We start from the raw sequence: 15,477 nt of genomic DNA on the forward strand, positions 1-15,477 counted from the left end.
TCACCAGAATTTGAATAGGAAGCTAATTAAACTACTGTGAACTTGTCTACAAACAGACACATACAGGATTTCCTGGAGAGTTGAGAATGTCAAAATAAAAGCGTGAGGGTTTAAAAAGTGTACGATATAAATATATTACTGTTGTATTTAAAGTTAAAGGTCAATAATAATAATAATAATAATAACAATTTATTATTATTATTATTATTATTATTATTGTTATTGTCATCGTTAGTATTTGTTTACAATTTTTAACAATATTTAAGTTGAATGGATTCCAAAAAAATAACTGTGTGAATGAAAAGTGGACTGATGTCTTATAACTAAATTGAACAAAAAAGAGATCTGAATCCTTTAAAGTCCAGATGCAAGTTGAAACATTTTTAAAAGAAAGAAAAAAAAAAAGAGGCAAAAATAAAACATTGGTTTCTATTCTACTGAAGACTTGAAGACTGGAATTACTGTTAATTTTGCTGCTACATTATCCAGTATACTGGTTAATAATAAAGTATTCTTAATAAGCTATACATTTATATTGAAATAATGTGTAGTTAGAGGTTTGTGTTTCTTTACATATTAAAGAGTTCTCCCAATTAGTTCCACACAACAATGTAAAGATATTCTAAACTGATTATGCAAAAAATCAACACTGGTATCAGCTTGGGATCGGTATCGGCCGATACTGAGATTTCCGAAATCGGAATCGGAATCGGATCGGAAGAGAAAAAGTGGTACCGGTGCATCCCTACACATTATGTGCAACCGCTTCCTTATGGTGAGCAACGCATTATATCATACGGTGAGCAAACCAAATTGCCTTCTGTCCTGCTACGTGGATGCGTGGCGAGCCCTAACGGGTATTTCAGAATGGGTACAAAGAACTATCAAACATGGTTATACGATCCAATTTGCACGCCGGCCACCCTGTTTCAACGGCGTTCTGTCTTCCACGGTTTCGTCTGAAGACGTTACAAGCCGAAATACACAATCTCCTCGTGAAAAGCACGAAAAGGGTTTTACAGCCATTATTTTCTTGTCCCAAAGAAAGACGGCAGGCTTTGGCTGATCTTGGATCTGAGACATTTAAATCACGCACTCACAAACCGCCCATTCAAAATGATTACTCAGAAACGGATCGTATCGCATGTACACCCACACGATTGGTTTGCGTCGATAGATCTGAAGGATGCACACAACCGCCATCATTCCATTAGGTCTCTTACACATGAGACTTCTTCAGTGCTGGCTGAAGCAATGTGTGCCACGACATGCTTGGCGCCAAGGGTGCGTGCGCATCACTATATCCCGCTGCTGTATAGCTGCTTTAGCACCCTGGACAGCTCCTGTGTTTTTCCAGTGAGGTACCATGCTGGGGCAGGTTGTCAGGCAGAAAGTGGTGACTACGGATGCTTCCAACACAGGTTGGGGGGCGATGTGTGATGGACGCCTGACTTTCGGCACCTGGACAGGTGTGAAGAAAGCGTGGCACATCAACCGCTTAGAGCTATCGGCTGTATTCCTAGCCTTAAAGGCTTTTCAATCAGAAATAGCGAACTGTCATGTCCTGGTTTGCTCAGACAACATGACAGTTGTGGCATATATAAACCACCAAGGTGGAATTCATTCACCGCCACTGTTGAGACTGACGCGTTACCTCCTCCTATGGAGCGAGCGTCATCTCCTCTCCCTGAGAGTGACATATGTCCCAGGCCACCTGAATTACAACACGGGCATATTGTCACACCAAGGGGTGATACCGGGCGAATGGAGACTTCATCCTCAAACTGTATTGAGGATTCGGGAAATATTCGACAAAGCAGAAATCGATCTATTTGCCTCAGTGGGGAATACCCACTGTCCCGTCTGGTACTCGAAGTCCCAAGCGCCGCTGGGAGTGGACGCAATGGCCCGCAAATAGCCGGCGAAACGCAAATATGCCTTTCCCCCGGTGTGCCTGATACACTCTGTCATATGTAAAGTCCGAGAGGACAAGTAAACGATTCTATTAATTGCGCCAAATGGACCAACCAGCCATGGTTTCCAGAAATTATAGAGATGCTGTACAGCTCGCCATGGGAAATACTGCTGAGGAGGGATCTCCTCTCTCAGGTGCATTGCACAATCTGGCATCCCCAGCCCAAGCTGTGGAACCTGCATGTGTCCCCTGAACGGAGCGTGCTAACTGCGCCAGAACTGACACATTCAGTCTTGAACATCATTTTACAGGCCAGAGCACCGTCCACGAGACGCCTCTACATGCTAAAATGGAATGTGTTCACTGACTGGTGTCTCTCACATGGCAAAGACCCAGTAAACTGCCCCATACATGAAATTCTCATATTTCTCCAAAGGCGATTATTCTGCGTATCACATACATTAAGCCGGCACCACTATAGGCAAGCATGATTTAATTATAAAGTTCCTTAAAGGAGCTAGACGATTAAACCCACCTCACCCGGCTACAGTCCCGACGTGGGACTTAACTTTAGTCCTAAAAGCTCTCGCAGGGCACCCTTTCGAGCCTTTGGACTCTGTTGATTTGTGCATGCTCTAAGATAAGACCACACTACTGCTGGCTCTGGCCTTAGTAAAGTGGGTCGGTGACCTGCATGCACTATCAATTGACAATTCATGTCTGGAGTTTGGCCCCGGTCTTTCAAAAGCCACTGTCAAACCCAGAAAAGGCTATGTGCCTAAGGTCCTAACCATGGCCTTCAGAGCGCAGGTGATTCACCTTCAGGCATTCTTCCCTCCTCCATTTAATTCGGATGAGGAACAATCATTGCATTTGTTATGCCCTGTGCGGGCAGTACATGCATACGTTGAGCGTACACACCAGTTCAGATTGTCTGATCAGCTCTTTGTATGCTATGGAGCACGCATGAAAGGAACGTCCATCTCCAAGCAAAGACTTTCTCACTTGATTGTCGATGCAATTGCCCTGGCTTATGAGTCGCAGGGTAAGACTTGCCCAATTGGTGTTAAAGCACATTCAACTAGAGGCATGGCCTCCTCATGGGCATGGACGAATTGTGTGTCCTTACAAGACATATGTTTTGCAGCTGGATGGTCTTCTCAAAACGCATTTGCATGGTTTTTCAACCTAGACATAACGTCTCTCTCTTCACAAGTCCTCTCTGTTCAGAGCGCTTGCTATTTCATTGGCCAAATATATATACTTATGCTCCTCCCTTTAAGGACGAGCTCCCTATCTTTTTACACAACCGCCTGCATTCAGGCTGTTGTAATTTATCATAAGTCACAAGCACTTACATTATAAATAAGCTCCCTTCCCGACTGGATTCGTGAGGGAGTTAATTTATACTATATGACTATAGTTCATATATTCATTCTGAGTGCTCCCCTCCTGACCCAACACGAGTGTCACACACTGCTGCATACTCATGTCAGTCGCCATCCCACAAGACTGCAGCGTCATGCTTCCTTTCTGGGAGGTTATGTTATGTAGTGCGTCGTGATGGGATTCTGTTCCCCATATGCATTAATAAATGCAATGTCATGTGTACTGAGTCGTAAGGGAATATCTCGGTTATGTACGTAACCTCGGTTCCCTGAGACGAAGGGAACAAGACATTGCGAACGCTAGCCGCACTACAAGACTCAGAGTTCTTGAGGCACGAGCGATGCGGTCTTTGTTCTCAGTCAGAAATTCTGAAGAAATGGTGTTTGTGCACCTGTTTTTATAGCAGACAGCTTCGCGCCAAAACAGGCAGGGCTTAAACACCATCGCCAATATTAGAATATTGCCGTTATTGTTGAGAGGTTTCAACTAGGTTGTGTAAGAAGGCACCCCCCCCCCCCCCCCATATGCATTAATAAATGCAATGTCTTGTTCCCTTCATCTCAGGAAACCGAGGTTACGTATGTAACTGAGATGAATATGAAAAGTGGATATAATTTAAATTCTGTTGCTTTAAAATGAAAATAAATATGATGAAAAAGACATTCAATGTACCTGTTATTTAATTTGTATTTTTAGTTTAATAAAGACACATATTTTAGATATTTCAGAAATATGATAACAATCACATATCCCTTACAGAGATCGCACTGTCAGTGTTGGGAATATTCACAAATAATTTATACACATAAAAACATGATATGAGAGTTAAAAATATCAAACATTTAAAAAAAGAACAAATGAAGACTTATTTTCAGTGAGTGGTTTTCCCATGCTTCAAACACACACGTATGAATCCCAGCATGTTATTTTGGCGATCGTGTCTCCTGATGGATAATATGGATTTAAGTAAAACATTGGAGAGTGAGATGCTTTTTACACAACACAGTTCACATAGTGAGATTTTGAATTATTTTGGGTTTTGCCATATGAGACCGGGAAAATCCATCTGCAGTGAATGTCCACAGAGATTTCAAGCCAGGGAGAAGGACCTGGCTGCAGCCTGCAGAATGAGGTGGGGTTACATATGGGGCGGAGCTACATATGTCGCCCCACCCATAACATATTCTCATTGGCTCATTCATCTTTCATAGACATACATGATAGGAGATGTGGTTGTTGCTGGTGTGTTATCATTGTTTGAGAAATATTGAATAGTTGAGCCAAACCATTTGATTGTGCTTACTTGTATGTATCAATCCTAAATTCCATGGATTTTATCCTACATTAAAAGTGAGAAACAATTCAGGATTTATAAAGGCTGAAACTGATGTGAAAATGTTCTTAAACAAATGCCAACTGAAAAGCATGCGTATGTGTTTTTTTGTGTTTGGTGCTCATGCACTGGTACGTCAGTACAGTTTTAACAGTTATAGCCTGTATTCCTTATTTTCAGCTGTAACGGACTATTTATTGAGTGGCGTTGGTTTCTGTGTGCATGTCAATTAGAAAGTAATTTTTAGGCTGACGAGATAACGGAGCACACATTTTTGGAGTGAGGAGGAGAGATAATCGTTTACAATCTTTCAAAGAAATGAATATGAATCAATGTAGAATAGGAGTGAAATCACCTCAATTATCTCAAGAATGGCATAACAATTTTCATCAGTTCATCAGCCTCTTGTTTGCTATTGTTGATGGCATAAATTAAAATGACTAAATTCATAAAATGCAGAGTAATCAATAGATCGAGCAGATACAGACAGCATGCATAAAGCAAACTAGGTCAAAGAAAGAATCTATTATTAATAATGCAAAATAATAACACATGTTATGATAATCAGCTGTTATGGTAGAAACTGGGAGACTAAAAGTGCATGCATGCTCTCAGTTTTTTCGAGAATTGCCTGTTGCATACAAGCACATGCCTTATGAATGAATGAATGAATGAACGAAGGAATGACATGGGTTTTTGTAATCTGTCCTCCAATATTAGGATATCTGAAAATATATTTATATTACATCTTTATAACTTTTGTGAGAATTGGAGTGTCTTTTACAGTTAAATTTACAGTAGATGATGCTGTTGGTTTTCAAAACCCATATGTTGGGTTTTAAATTAAAATGTTTATATTACAACAACTCTGATATAGTTTTTTTCATTTTCACTCTATGGTGATATTAAAACATTTACATATTTTATAATTAATTTAAGTCATAAATCATTTCTCTAACCATGCGTTATAATGAAGCCTTTGTAAAATTGCACAACTTTTGGATTTACAGATTTGAATGATAGCAGACACATCAACACAGTTTGTTCATCAGTCCATGCGACTCAATCCTACTACATTTGTTTGAAATGTCACTTACGAGTCATAGCACTAAAATCAAAATGATCTTTCTTAATTATTTAAATACTGACTACGACTGCATTAGAGTTGGATCTTTGCCATAGTAGGATTAGTAATTTTGCCCTCCAGTTTCAACACGACTGAAACAACAACAGGCTGCTCAGTTAGACTCCTACTACATCTGTTTGAAATGAACCGTGAGGTACAACACAATTTTATATCACTTACGAGCCACAGCACTAATAAAAAATTATCGGGCTACACTATTTTAAAACGCATCACCTAACATGTACGCCAATAAAAAATGACCGAGCCAATGAGAGTACACTATGTGTTGCCCTGCCCTATTCTGCAAGCTGCAGCCAGGGATACTTGACCAGACACCAGCAACCTTACTAAACACCTTCGGACACACCCCAATGACTCTGCAGAGTACACTCGGGTTTGTGCCACTTAATTTAACCTAAATGCTTTATCTTAACATTTACGGATTTACCGTTTCTCTGAAAAATCGAACGTTGCAGTTGTTTATTTTTTTCCCTCATTCACAAATGCATGGCGGCGGAAAATTCACATTTATGATTAGATCACGTCCCTGAGCCGTGCGATCAAACCTGTGTATGTGTGTGTGTGTGTGTGTGTGTGTGTGGGCAGGTTTAAGTGGTTTACGAGGACTTTTTTTTAGGTTACAAAACTGGTAATTACAAGGGTATAAGGTATGCTATAAATGTGGTTTATGAGGACATGTGTAGTGTCCCCGTAATTCAAATCGCTTAAAAAACATACAAAATGATAAGTTTTTTGTGAGGGTTAGGTTTAGGGGTAGTGTTAGGGGATATAATCTATAGTTCATACAGTATAAAAATCATTATGTCTATGGAGAGTCCTCATAATGATAGCTGCACCAACATGTGTGTGTGTGTGTAATCTGCACTCGCGCTGCTGTTTACTAGGAGAGAGGGGCTGAAGCGGTTGTAATAATGAAACAGCTGCTCAAAACAGTCTTTTCAACGTTACAGTATCTTTATTTTTGTTACCAACAATAAAATAATCACAGAAATAATGGAATAAAAGTTTAAAGCCGTTGCCGTTTGAACTGGCTCTTTTCATGCGGCGAAGATTTGATTTTTTACGTCAAAGAATATAGTAGTTAACAAGTTAGTCCATTTGAGCCTTCTCCCTGTTCATCCATCAGTTATTTTCACCACTTCCGGAGCAAAAAGTGGAGTGGCTAGTTTCTAAGAACCACTTTTGCTATGACAAACTGTGTTAAGAATGTCTCGTTTGGAAGGCTGCGTCCTCCAGAGGTCGCATTTGTCGGCCGCATACATCATCGAGGCTGTCTCGTTTCCAGAAAAGCGAGTAGGACACTTCGAATGCAGCCTTCGAATGCGACCTTCTTTCACGGGAATTCGGAGGATGCATGAGGTGTATCCTTCGTGGGCACTCACAACCCACAATTCTTTGCTTCAACGGAAATGTCTAAATAAATAAATAAAATAACGCTAATTTGCCCGTAAATATTATGTTCAAACGCAAATAATGTTAATTCCCAAGTTGAAGTACATCAGTAGATGGGTGCAGAGTATATAATATGTATAAATATATAATTAGAATAAAGTATTAGACTAAAAGTACACCTGTAACATCTTTTTTCTTTTCTCGTATATCATTATAACTCTCCTAAAATGTACCTTATACTTCCCTTCTAAAGACACTTTGTTCCCTTCTCACTCAAAGCGCTTGCGCTTGTTAAAGAGTGGCGTGCTGTCATAGCAACCATGTTACGTTCCATTTCCGTTTGTCCTACGAAGGCCGTCTCGTTTAAACGAGGCTTGTTTAAAAGAGGGCACTCGGTATACTGCAGCCTTCAAAGGACGCGTCCTACCTAGCATGCAGCCTTCGAAACGACACACATTATCGTGGGGTATAGGAAGATATGATTATTAGGGATGGGCGATACCACTTATTTTATTTTCGATCCGATACCAAGTACTTTTAGGCCAATATTGCTGATATCGATATCGATACCAAAACCGATACCTCTATTAAATTGAATTTTTACGAATTCTTTGGAAAAAATGAGTAACTTTATTATTACTTAAATTGTTTATATATTTATGGGCCTAAACAGGAAATTATTAGGCTGCTTTGTTTACCTTTTAAAAATTAGTTAGTATAAGCCACATATAAAACCTCAAAATTAACCATAGATATTAAAATATGGTTACTATTAATAAAACTAAGTTACCATGGATACTACAGTAATACTATAGTAAAACCATGGTCAATTGTATCAAAACCTTGGTTACTGCCAAAAAGAAAAAAAACCCCAAAAAAGCATGGTTACTACAGTCGTGGTTATTAGTCATGGTTAATACAATATTACTACAGTCAATCCATGTTAAGTTTTCATAAGGGTATCATTTATTAACGAGGATTAAAGATCATTATCAGTGTTTTAATAACTCTGAATTTAAATAAACCTGTAAAAATTGTCAAACAAGCCCATTATAATACATGTCACGTCTAGATGTGTTTTTCTGCCATTGCCTCAGGAAAGCACTGCTCCCTATTTGAACGAGCACTATGACTGAACTGGTGAGCACTGTCTGCTGGTGTGTTTTTAGCATTTCTGCGCGTCAAGATGAGTAGAAGAAAAAATAGTTCTGGTGCCATGCAACTATTCGCTCATATAATTATTTTTTCCACTACGAAGCTTATGAGATGCATTAATGTTCATATTATCTAAATAATAAGATCACTTGTTTAAAAAAAACCCCGTCAGAATCGATATTTTTATGTGAGGAACGATATTCTTCATAACACATCAGTATCGGAAGTATCGATACTTTAGTATTGATCCGCCCATCCCTAATGATTATGGTATCGTGACAACCCTAGTTAAGACCGAATCTGAATCCATTATTAAAGTGATCTGACTCCAGTTGTATTAGAGCTCGAATTTAGTTTTAGATTATAATAATTATTGATCATGAGTTAAAATTTATCTCGACTTTAATACTTGATCATTCTAGTTAATTCTATACTTTTAAATTGCACTCGTTCATTCAGAACCCTGTCGCTTAGGGTCTCGTGACAGTGATGTGTCGAAGTCTGTTCCCCCTATGTTTCCCTGGTTATTGTTCCCTGTAGCGCCGTTAAACATTAAACATAGGGGGTAACAGACTTCGACACTAACCTTAGGGGAAACATAGGGTGAACAGACTTCGACACAACCCCCTATGTTTCCCCGGTTATTGTTCCCCGTAGCGCCGTTAAACATTAAACATAAGGGGTAACAGACTTTGACATTAACCTAAGGGAAAACATAGGGGGAACAGACTTCGACACTAACCTAAGGGGAAACACAGGGGGAACAGACTTCGACAGCGGCATTAAAAATTAAACATAGGGGTTACATACGTAACCTCGGTTCCCTGAGACGAAGGGAACGAGACATTTCGTAGTAACGCATATGGGGAGTGCCTTCTTACATGACCTTGAAACCTCTCTACAATAATGGTAATATTCTAATATTGGCTATGGTGTTTGAGCCCCGCCTGTTTTGGCGCAAATCTGTCCACTATAAAAACAGGATTTTTCCTCAGAATTTCTGACTGATGGACAAGGAGCTCATGCCTCAAGAATTCTGAGTCTTGTAGTGCAGTTAGCGTTCGCAATGTCTCATTCCCTTCGTCTCAGGGAACCGAGGTTGCGTATGTAACAGAGACGTTCCCTTACGACTCAGTACACTTGACATTGCGTAGTAACACATATACAATACACAATATACAATTGCTTTGTAAGGATACACAAACCCTGCTGAATCAGGATGCTGAGGCCCTTTCACCAGCGAAGCACCAATCGGCGAGGCGGTGTGATGTTCGTCGGAGCACTGCAGGGAAGCGGAAAGTCTTCCTGCGAAGATTCCACCCGCTGACTTGTGTATATCGACGGTGAAGGTTGAGGGCTTCTAGACGAGATGATCGCTGTCTTGAAGGAAGAAATTCTGAGGAAATGGTGTTTGTGCACCTGTTTTTATAGCGGACAGTTTCATGGCAAAACAGGCGGGGCTCAAACACCATAGCCAAAATTAGAATATTGGCATTATTGTAGAGAGGTTTCAACTAGGTCGTGTAAGAAGGCACTTCCCATATGCGTTACTACGCAATGTCGAGTGTACTGAGTTGTAAGGGAACAGACTGTTCCCCCGTGTTTAATGTTTAGTGGCACTAAGGGGAATGGTCGCGTACACGGATCCCACGATCACAGTCTCTTCAGTTTTGATCTTTAGCCTGAGGTAAATGACTAATATTATTCAGAATGATTACTATCGCAGCTTATCTATTTCTAAATAGCAGTTTTGCTTAGTTTCTATAGATCTGTATACAGTTAATTAATGCAATATTATATCTAGGCAGTGGTAAACCACTAATACTGTTTAATTGCTTTTCTCAGAAGTCCTTTGTTTTCTCAGCAAGCGATGCTCACTTGGCTCAAACCGAGTAGACGGAGAAAAACACAGACTAATAGTAATGAAATAGAAGATAAACAAACACCTTCGGTGTAAAGCTGCAGTTTATTAAACAAACTTCCAGTATCCAGGATGACACGTGTCAGTATAGAATCCAAAACCACAAGTATTACTTGGGCCAATGGGACAAGTGAGCCAGCTAAATTCTTACTCAGTGCACCTCTTAACGTAGCCTGACATAGAGATTTAGTTGTATTATACTATCTCAAACCATGTCATATACTCTTAAAACATGGCAAAAGATAGTATTTACTTAAGTATAGATCGCGATAAGACTGGATTTCCCTTGAAAAACATTTTTGCAACAGTAAGAATATGTTCTGCAACTGTCAAATAACTGCTTTTCAAATAAGTAAAATCCACTTTTAAACACACCATGAAAACTAAATGGGAATGTTAGTTGTGAGGCCATCTATGTGCTAGTAAACTCATAAACTTGACAAAATAAACTTAAAGCAAATATACACAATTTCCATCTTCAGGGAAAATGGACCAAAATATTGATGACTCATCTTCATGTTGCTTATCCAAATTTTTAATCTAATAAAATGCTTTCTAGAATGAGAATGACCTAATACCACCTGCCTCTTATTAACAATGGCAAGTAGAAAATAATGGGTCATGGCTGTTACATAAAGCTTGTTGGCTGTTTAAAAAAAGTTTGTGAAACCTTCGATAAGCCCAACTTCAAATTCCTGTTTTAATAAGAAATGCATCAACACAGGAAGGAAAACTGCTTGTCAAGCCATTTTATGAGGTCTTTAAACATTTTCCCTCCATTAGCCTCATCAACTATTGTCAGTCACATCAAGAGTGAGACAATCAGTGCCATGGACCTTTAGGAGCAGTAATGGCAACTTGCAGTACCTTTCGCTCTAATTGGATAAAGTAAGTATAAAATGAATTATTACAATGAATTACTGTAGTATTTTTCCATTATTATTTTTAGGTGAATGGAAATCAAATGGAAGCTAATTAGAAATGAAGTCAACAGAGCTTCATTATGTGAATGAATTAATTAAGGGAATACTAACTGACTTTTAAAATACTCAATTTATTTTCATTAACGGATGTTGCAACATCATACAGATCATCAGTGTGTGTGTTTCTGCATGTGATTTAGCTTGTAGCATGCGTTCCCTACGTAAAACTGTGCTGTTAGTGCTCGTAGCATCAGTGGTGCTGGTTTTGGCTGTACTACACTCCTGGCCCACTCGGGTCTACAGCACTGTGGATGTCAGGTACAGACTAGGCCCTGGAACTGAACGACTGCTGGAGGAGAGGCTTCCTAAGGCGGATCCGAGTGCGAGCACCATCCCTTACCATGTGAGGGAGAATGTGGCCAGGTCAGTTAGCCATCAAAAGATGATAGAGGATTTGTTATGATATATTAACTTTCAAACACTAAAATAACATTGTGAAGTCATTCAACATTATGTGGTTTTATTTCAGAAAATAGCTTAAAGAAAAGTTCCCCCAAAAATGAAAAACTTGTAATCGTTTATTCACCCTCCTGTGATTCTGAGCCCATTATTGTCTTTTTTTTTTCTTTTTTTTTTTAGCATGAAACACAAAATGAAATGTTAGGTAGAATCATGTCTAAGTTACTCTTTTCCATAGAACAAAAGTGGGTGGTGATTTTTACTGCAAGCTCCAAAAAGGACATAAAAGCGCCATAAAAGGAGCGCATACGACTTGTGTGCTGTATTCCATATCTTCTGAAGTCATACAATAGCTTTGGTGTGAGGAACAGACCAGCATTTAAGTTTTTATTTACGGATGATCTTCCCCTCCTCTGTAGCTCTCAAATCTCATTCATGCTTGTGTTCGATTCAAAACTGGTACTTTTAGATGTGTTGTGCCTGGTTTGACATCACTGACTCACATATCCTGTGACCGATCCCAATGCAGCTTTGAAGCTTGAAAAATGCAACTGCAAATGAGATTTTAGAGGTACAGAAGAGGGAAGATTATCAATGAGCAACAACTTAAATTCTGGTCTGTTCCTTGGAAAAGCTTGGAATAGCACACAAGTCTTAGTCCATAAGACTTTAACGCTGATATGAGGAGCTTGGCAGTATATGTTACCATCCATTTTCTTTGCATGGAAAACAGAGGCTCTGACATTCTGGCTAAGATCTTTTGTTTTAAGTAAATAATACTGAATCGGAATGACATGGGGGTGAGTAAATTATATGAGTATGAACTATTCCTTTAAACATTATAAAATAGCTTTGAAGAAAAAATTTCTTCAGGTGAGTAATTCAGTGACAGATTGATCATTTGATAACCCTCCTTCTCATCCGCAAGGCTCCTGGCTCGCAACGGGTGTGTGTGTGAAGGAGATAGTAGAGGGGTCAACTTGCCCTTTGCCCAACTGTTGTTCCCTCGAGTGTCTGCCCACCCCCTGCACACAGCCTTCCAGGCCTCCCAACTCGCCGAGTTGAAAAAACGGCGTGCCAAAGAGTACCAGAGCTTCCAAATGAGGTGTGTTTACTCATTTAATACTAGTGTACTAATACTTTACATCATTGTTAGAAAGGGGATAGTGCAATTCTCTTGGCTCATTTTATGAATAAGAATGCATTGTGATAAAGTATTTAACAAATCCTGAAATGCATGAAGTATCGCAATGCAGAAATGCATGTGTGATCAGCGTTGGGCAAAAAAAAAAAAAAAAAAAAAAAAGCATTGACTATTTGCACTAGGTGTAAATAGCACTTGCCACACAGCATGGCTATTTGCACTCCAGTAGTCTGGTGGAAACAGAAATTGAAGACAGTTGCTGCAATGGCGTGGGGTGTAACGAATGTGAATGTGCTTTCTACATGCGGACGACCCAGGTTCAATTCCACCTTTTGTCACACTTTTTCCCATCCTGCTTCCTGTCTCCACTGTTAACATTTCCTTTAAAACTACTTATAATAATAAATAAAAATGAATATAAAGATTGATTTCCTCCTGCAATTAATTAATCAAGGTGAAGGTCGGGGAGTTGAGAGAAAGGTATGATCCCGGTAAAATAAACCATGGTTTTACTACAGTAATACGGTGGTAATATAGTAACCATGATTCATTTTGTGGTTATTATGATTTTACTACAAAATACCATGGTTACATTATGGTTACTGTAGTAAAACCATGGTTAAGTTTTGTAAGGGAAGATTAGATTTAGATTTAGGGATAATGGTTGGTGTAGGGTGTCTGTGGGGCTCTAAATAAACACAAAAAACATGCTGTAGTGAAGTGATGCCCCTATATGTTAGTATTTAATTAGGGGTACAAATAGTATTTGCCACTATTTGCACCGGGTTGAAAATAGCATCTAACACTTAGTGCAAATAGCATCAAAAGTGCTAAATTGAAGTGGCAAAGTGGTTAGGACATTCTGGGAAAATTATGTTTTCTTCCACCATTGTCCATAAAATTTAAGTTAACAAATAAAATATACATAAAAATCAGTACAAAGTTTTATAGCTGGCATTTTAAAAATGTGTTATGTATTGATGATATTGATTCATATCATCTAATGTTTCTGAAAATTCCTCATATGTTGTGTATTATTTAGACAAAATATGTTGTTATACAAATACATTTATATTCTTTAAAACTACTCTTATGGCAGTTATATACATTTCTTTGAATTAATACTTCCTTAAATTCTAATTGTAATTCTGCATTCTGTTTGAAACCTCAATTCAAATTCAATCAAAATCCAGGTATTTAAAAGGCATTCTTGATTCAATGCTGAATGGTACACCTGTGTGTTATAGAAGTTCATATAGAATGTCTGACATTTCTGAGACATTTAAGCACAAGGTTTATCGAAGTAAATACGAAGTCACAGAAGATAACATATCTATATACATGCCAAGTCAAGTCATTTTTATTTGTATAGTGCTTTTCACAACACACATAGTTTCAAAGCAGCTTTACAGGAAATCATGCATTAAAAAAAAAAAAAAAAAAAATTAAACTGTAATATATATAAAGTCTTAGAGTAATCATTGTGTAGTTTTATTAGATATGATTGTAAATTATGTATAAAAATTAAATAATTAAATAATAATTGTTTTTAGAACCCCAGTGAGCAAGCTGAAGGCGACTGTGGCAAGGAACAGAAAACTCTATAAGATGTTGGTTAATGGAGAAAAATAACATTGGCTCACTGTGGGGGCCAGTTCCCCTCTGGCTAAACAACATGAATATAATGGCAATATTAGTTGTTTATGTGCAGTGCTAGTCATGGTTTAAAATGTGTAAATTCAGTAAGCGTTAAGGTCCAGTGTTAAAAAATAGAAGAAGAAAAAAAAATTTAAGACTTTAAGATTAATGACTAATGTCTTTGAAGTCCATCCTGGATTAACAGCAGAAGTTCACATAGATGCATTGTCCTTGGTTAGTTGGCTGATGAAGGCTTTTTTTTCCAATTCAAGAGTGTTGTCCATCAATAGACAAAGGTGATGCAGGCAGAGATCAATGAGGTGCATCGCAGTTCAGCCGGCAGGTCATTTCTGTGAGGTTCAGTGGGATCCATCCTAGGTCCAAGGTTCAGGCAGTGGCATATGAAGTATCCTATGTCTTACAGCTGGAGTTGGCATCAGTTCATCCTCTGAAGTCAAAAGACTGAAGTGATGTCTGGCTAGCACCGGCTGTAGTTTGTCATCATCACTCAGAAACATGTAGCAGTGGAGTCCGACACCAAGCAGGAAAGGAGCTGGATCTGGCCGGCTCTGGTAACCTATGATATGAAATGAATCCCGAGGTTGAGATATGGAATCAAATAGAATAATATTAGCATAGATGCCATTCAATTTTGTGCAGAGTTATAGATCATGATAGATGTTTCTGTTTCCAGCAGACCTAACTAACGCAGCCTAATTGTGAGTTGATGAATAAATTAGGTGTATGCCTGGCTAAATAGATGAGTCTTTTTAGTCTAGACTTAAACTGAGTGAGTGTGTCTGTGTCCCGAACAGTGTTAGGGAGACTATTCCATAGTTTAGGAGACAAATTTGAAAAGGATCTACCTCCTTTTGTGGATTTTGTTATTCTTGGAATTATTAACAAGCCAGAATTTTGTGATTGTAATGAACATGATGGAATATAGCATGTCAGAAGGTCACTTAAGTACTGTGGCGCTAGACCATTCAAAGCTTTGTATGTAGTTAACAGAAATTTAAAATTAATATGAAATTTAACAGGTAGCCAATGTAACAACGATA

The 15,477-nt window shown here is 38.6% G+C and overlaps 1 protein-coding gene across 1 annotated transcript in view; it reads left to right on the top strand.

The window, feature by feature from the left end:
- Positions 1-6,086: 6,086 nt before the first annotated feature.
- Positions 6,087-15,477, top strand: part of LOC127448647 (beta-1,4 N-acetylgalactosaminyltransferase 1-like) — a 28,051-nt gene continuing 18,660 nt past the window's right edge. Inside the window, exons 1-4 of the mRNA XM_051711331.1 lie at positions 6,087-6,157; positions 11,036-11,140; positions 11,376-11,598; positions 12,563-12,739. Coding sequence (XP_051567291.1) covers positions 11,384-11,598; positions 12,563-12,739 — 392 coding nt within the window. The 5' untranslated portion in view covers positions 6,087-6,157; positions 11,036-11,140; positions 11,376-11,383. The remainder of the gene's footprint in view (positions 6,158-11,035; positions 11,141-11,375; positions 11,599-12,562; positions 12,740-15,477) is intronic.

Source organism: Myxocyprinus asiaticus, chromosome 12, assembly GCF_019703515.2.
Source record: "Myxocyprinus asiaticus isolate MX2 ecotype Aquarium Trade chromosome 12, UBuf_Myxa_2, whole genome shotgun sequence".
NCBI classification, from domain to species: Eukaryota; Metazoa; Chordata; class Actinopteri; order Cypriniformes; family Catostomidae; genus Myxocyprinus; species Myxocyprinus asiaticus.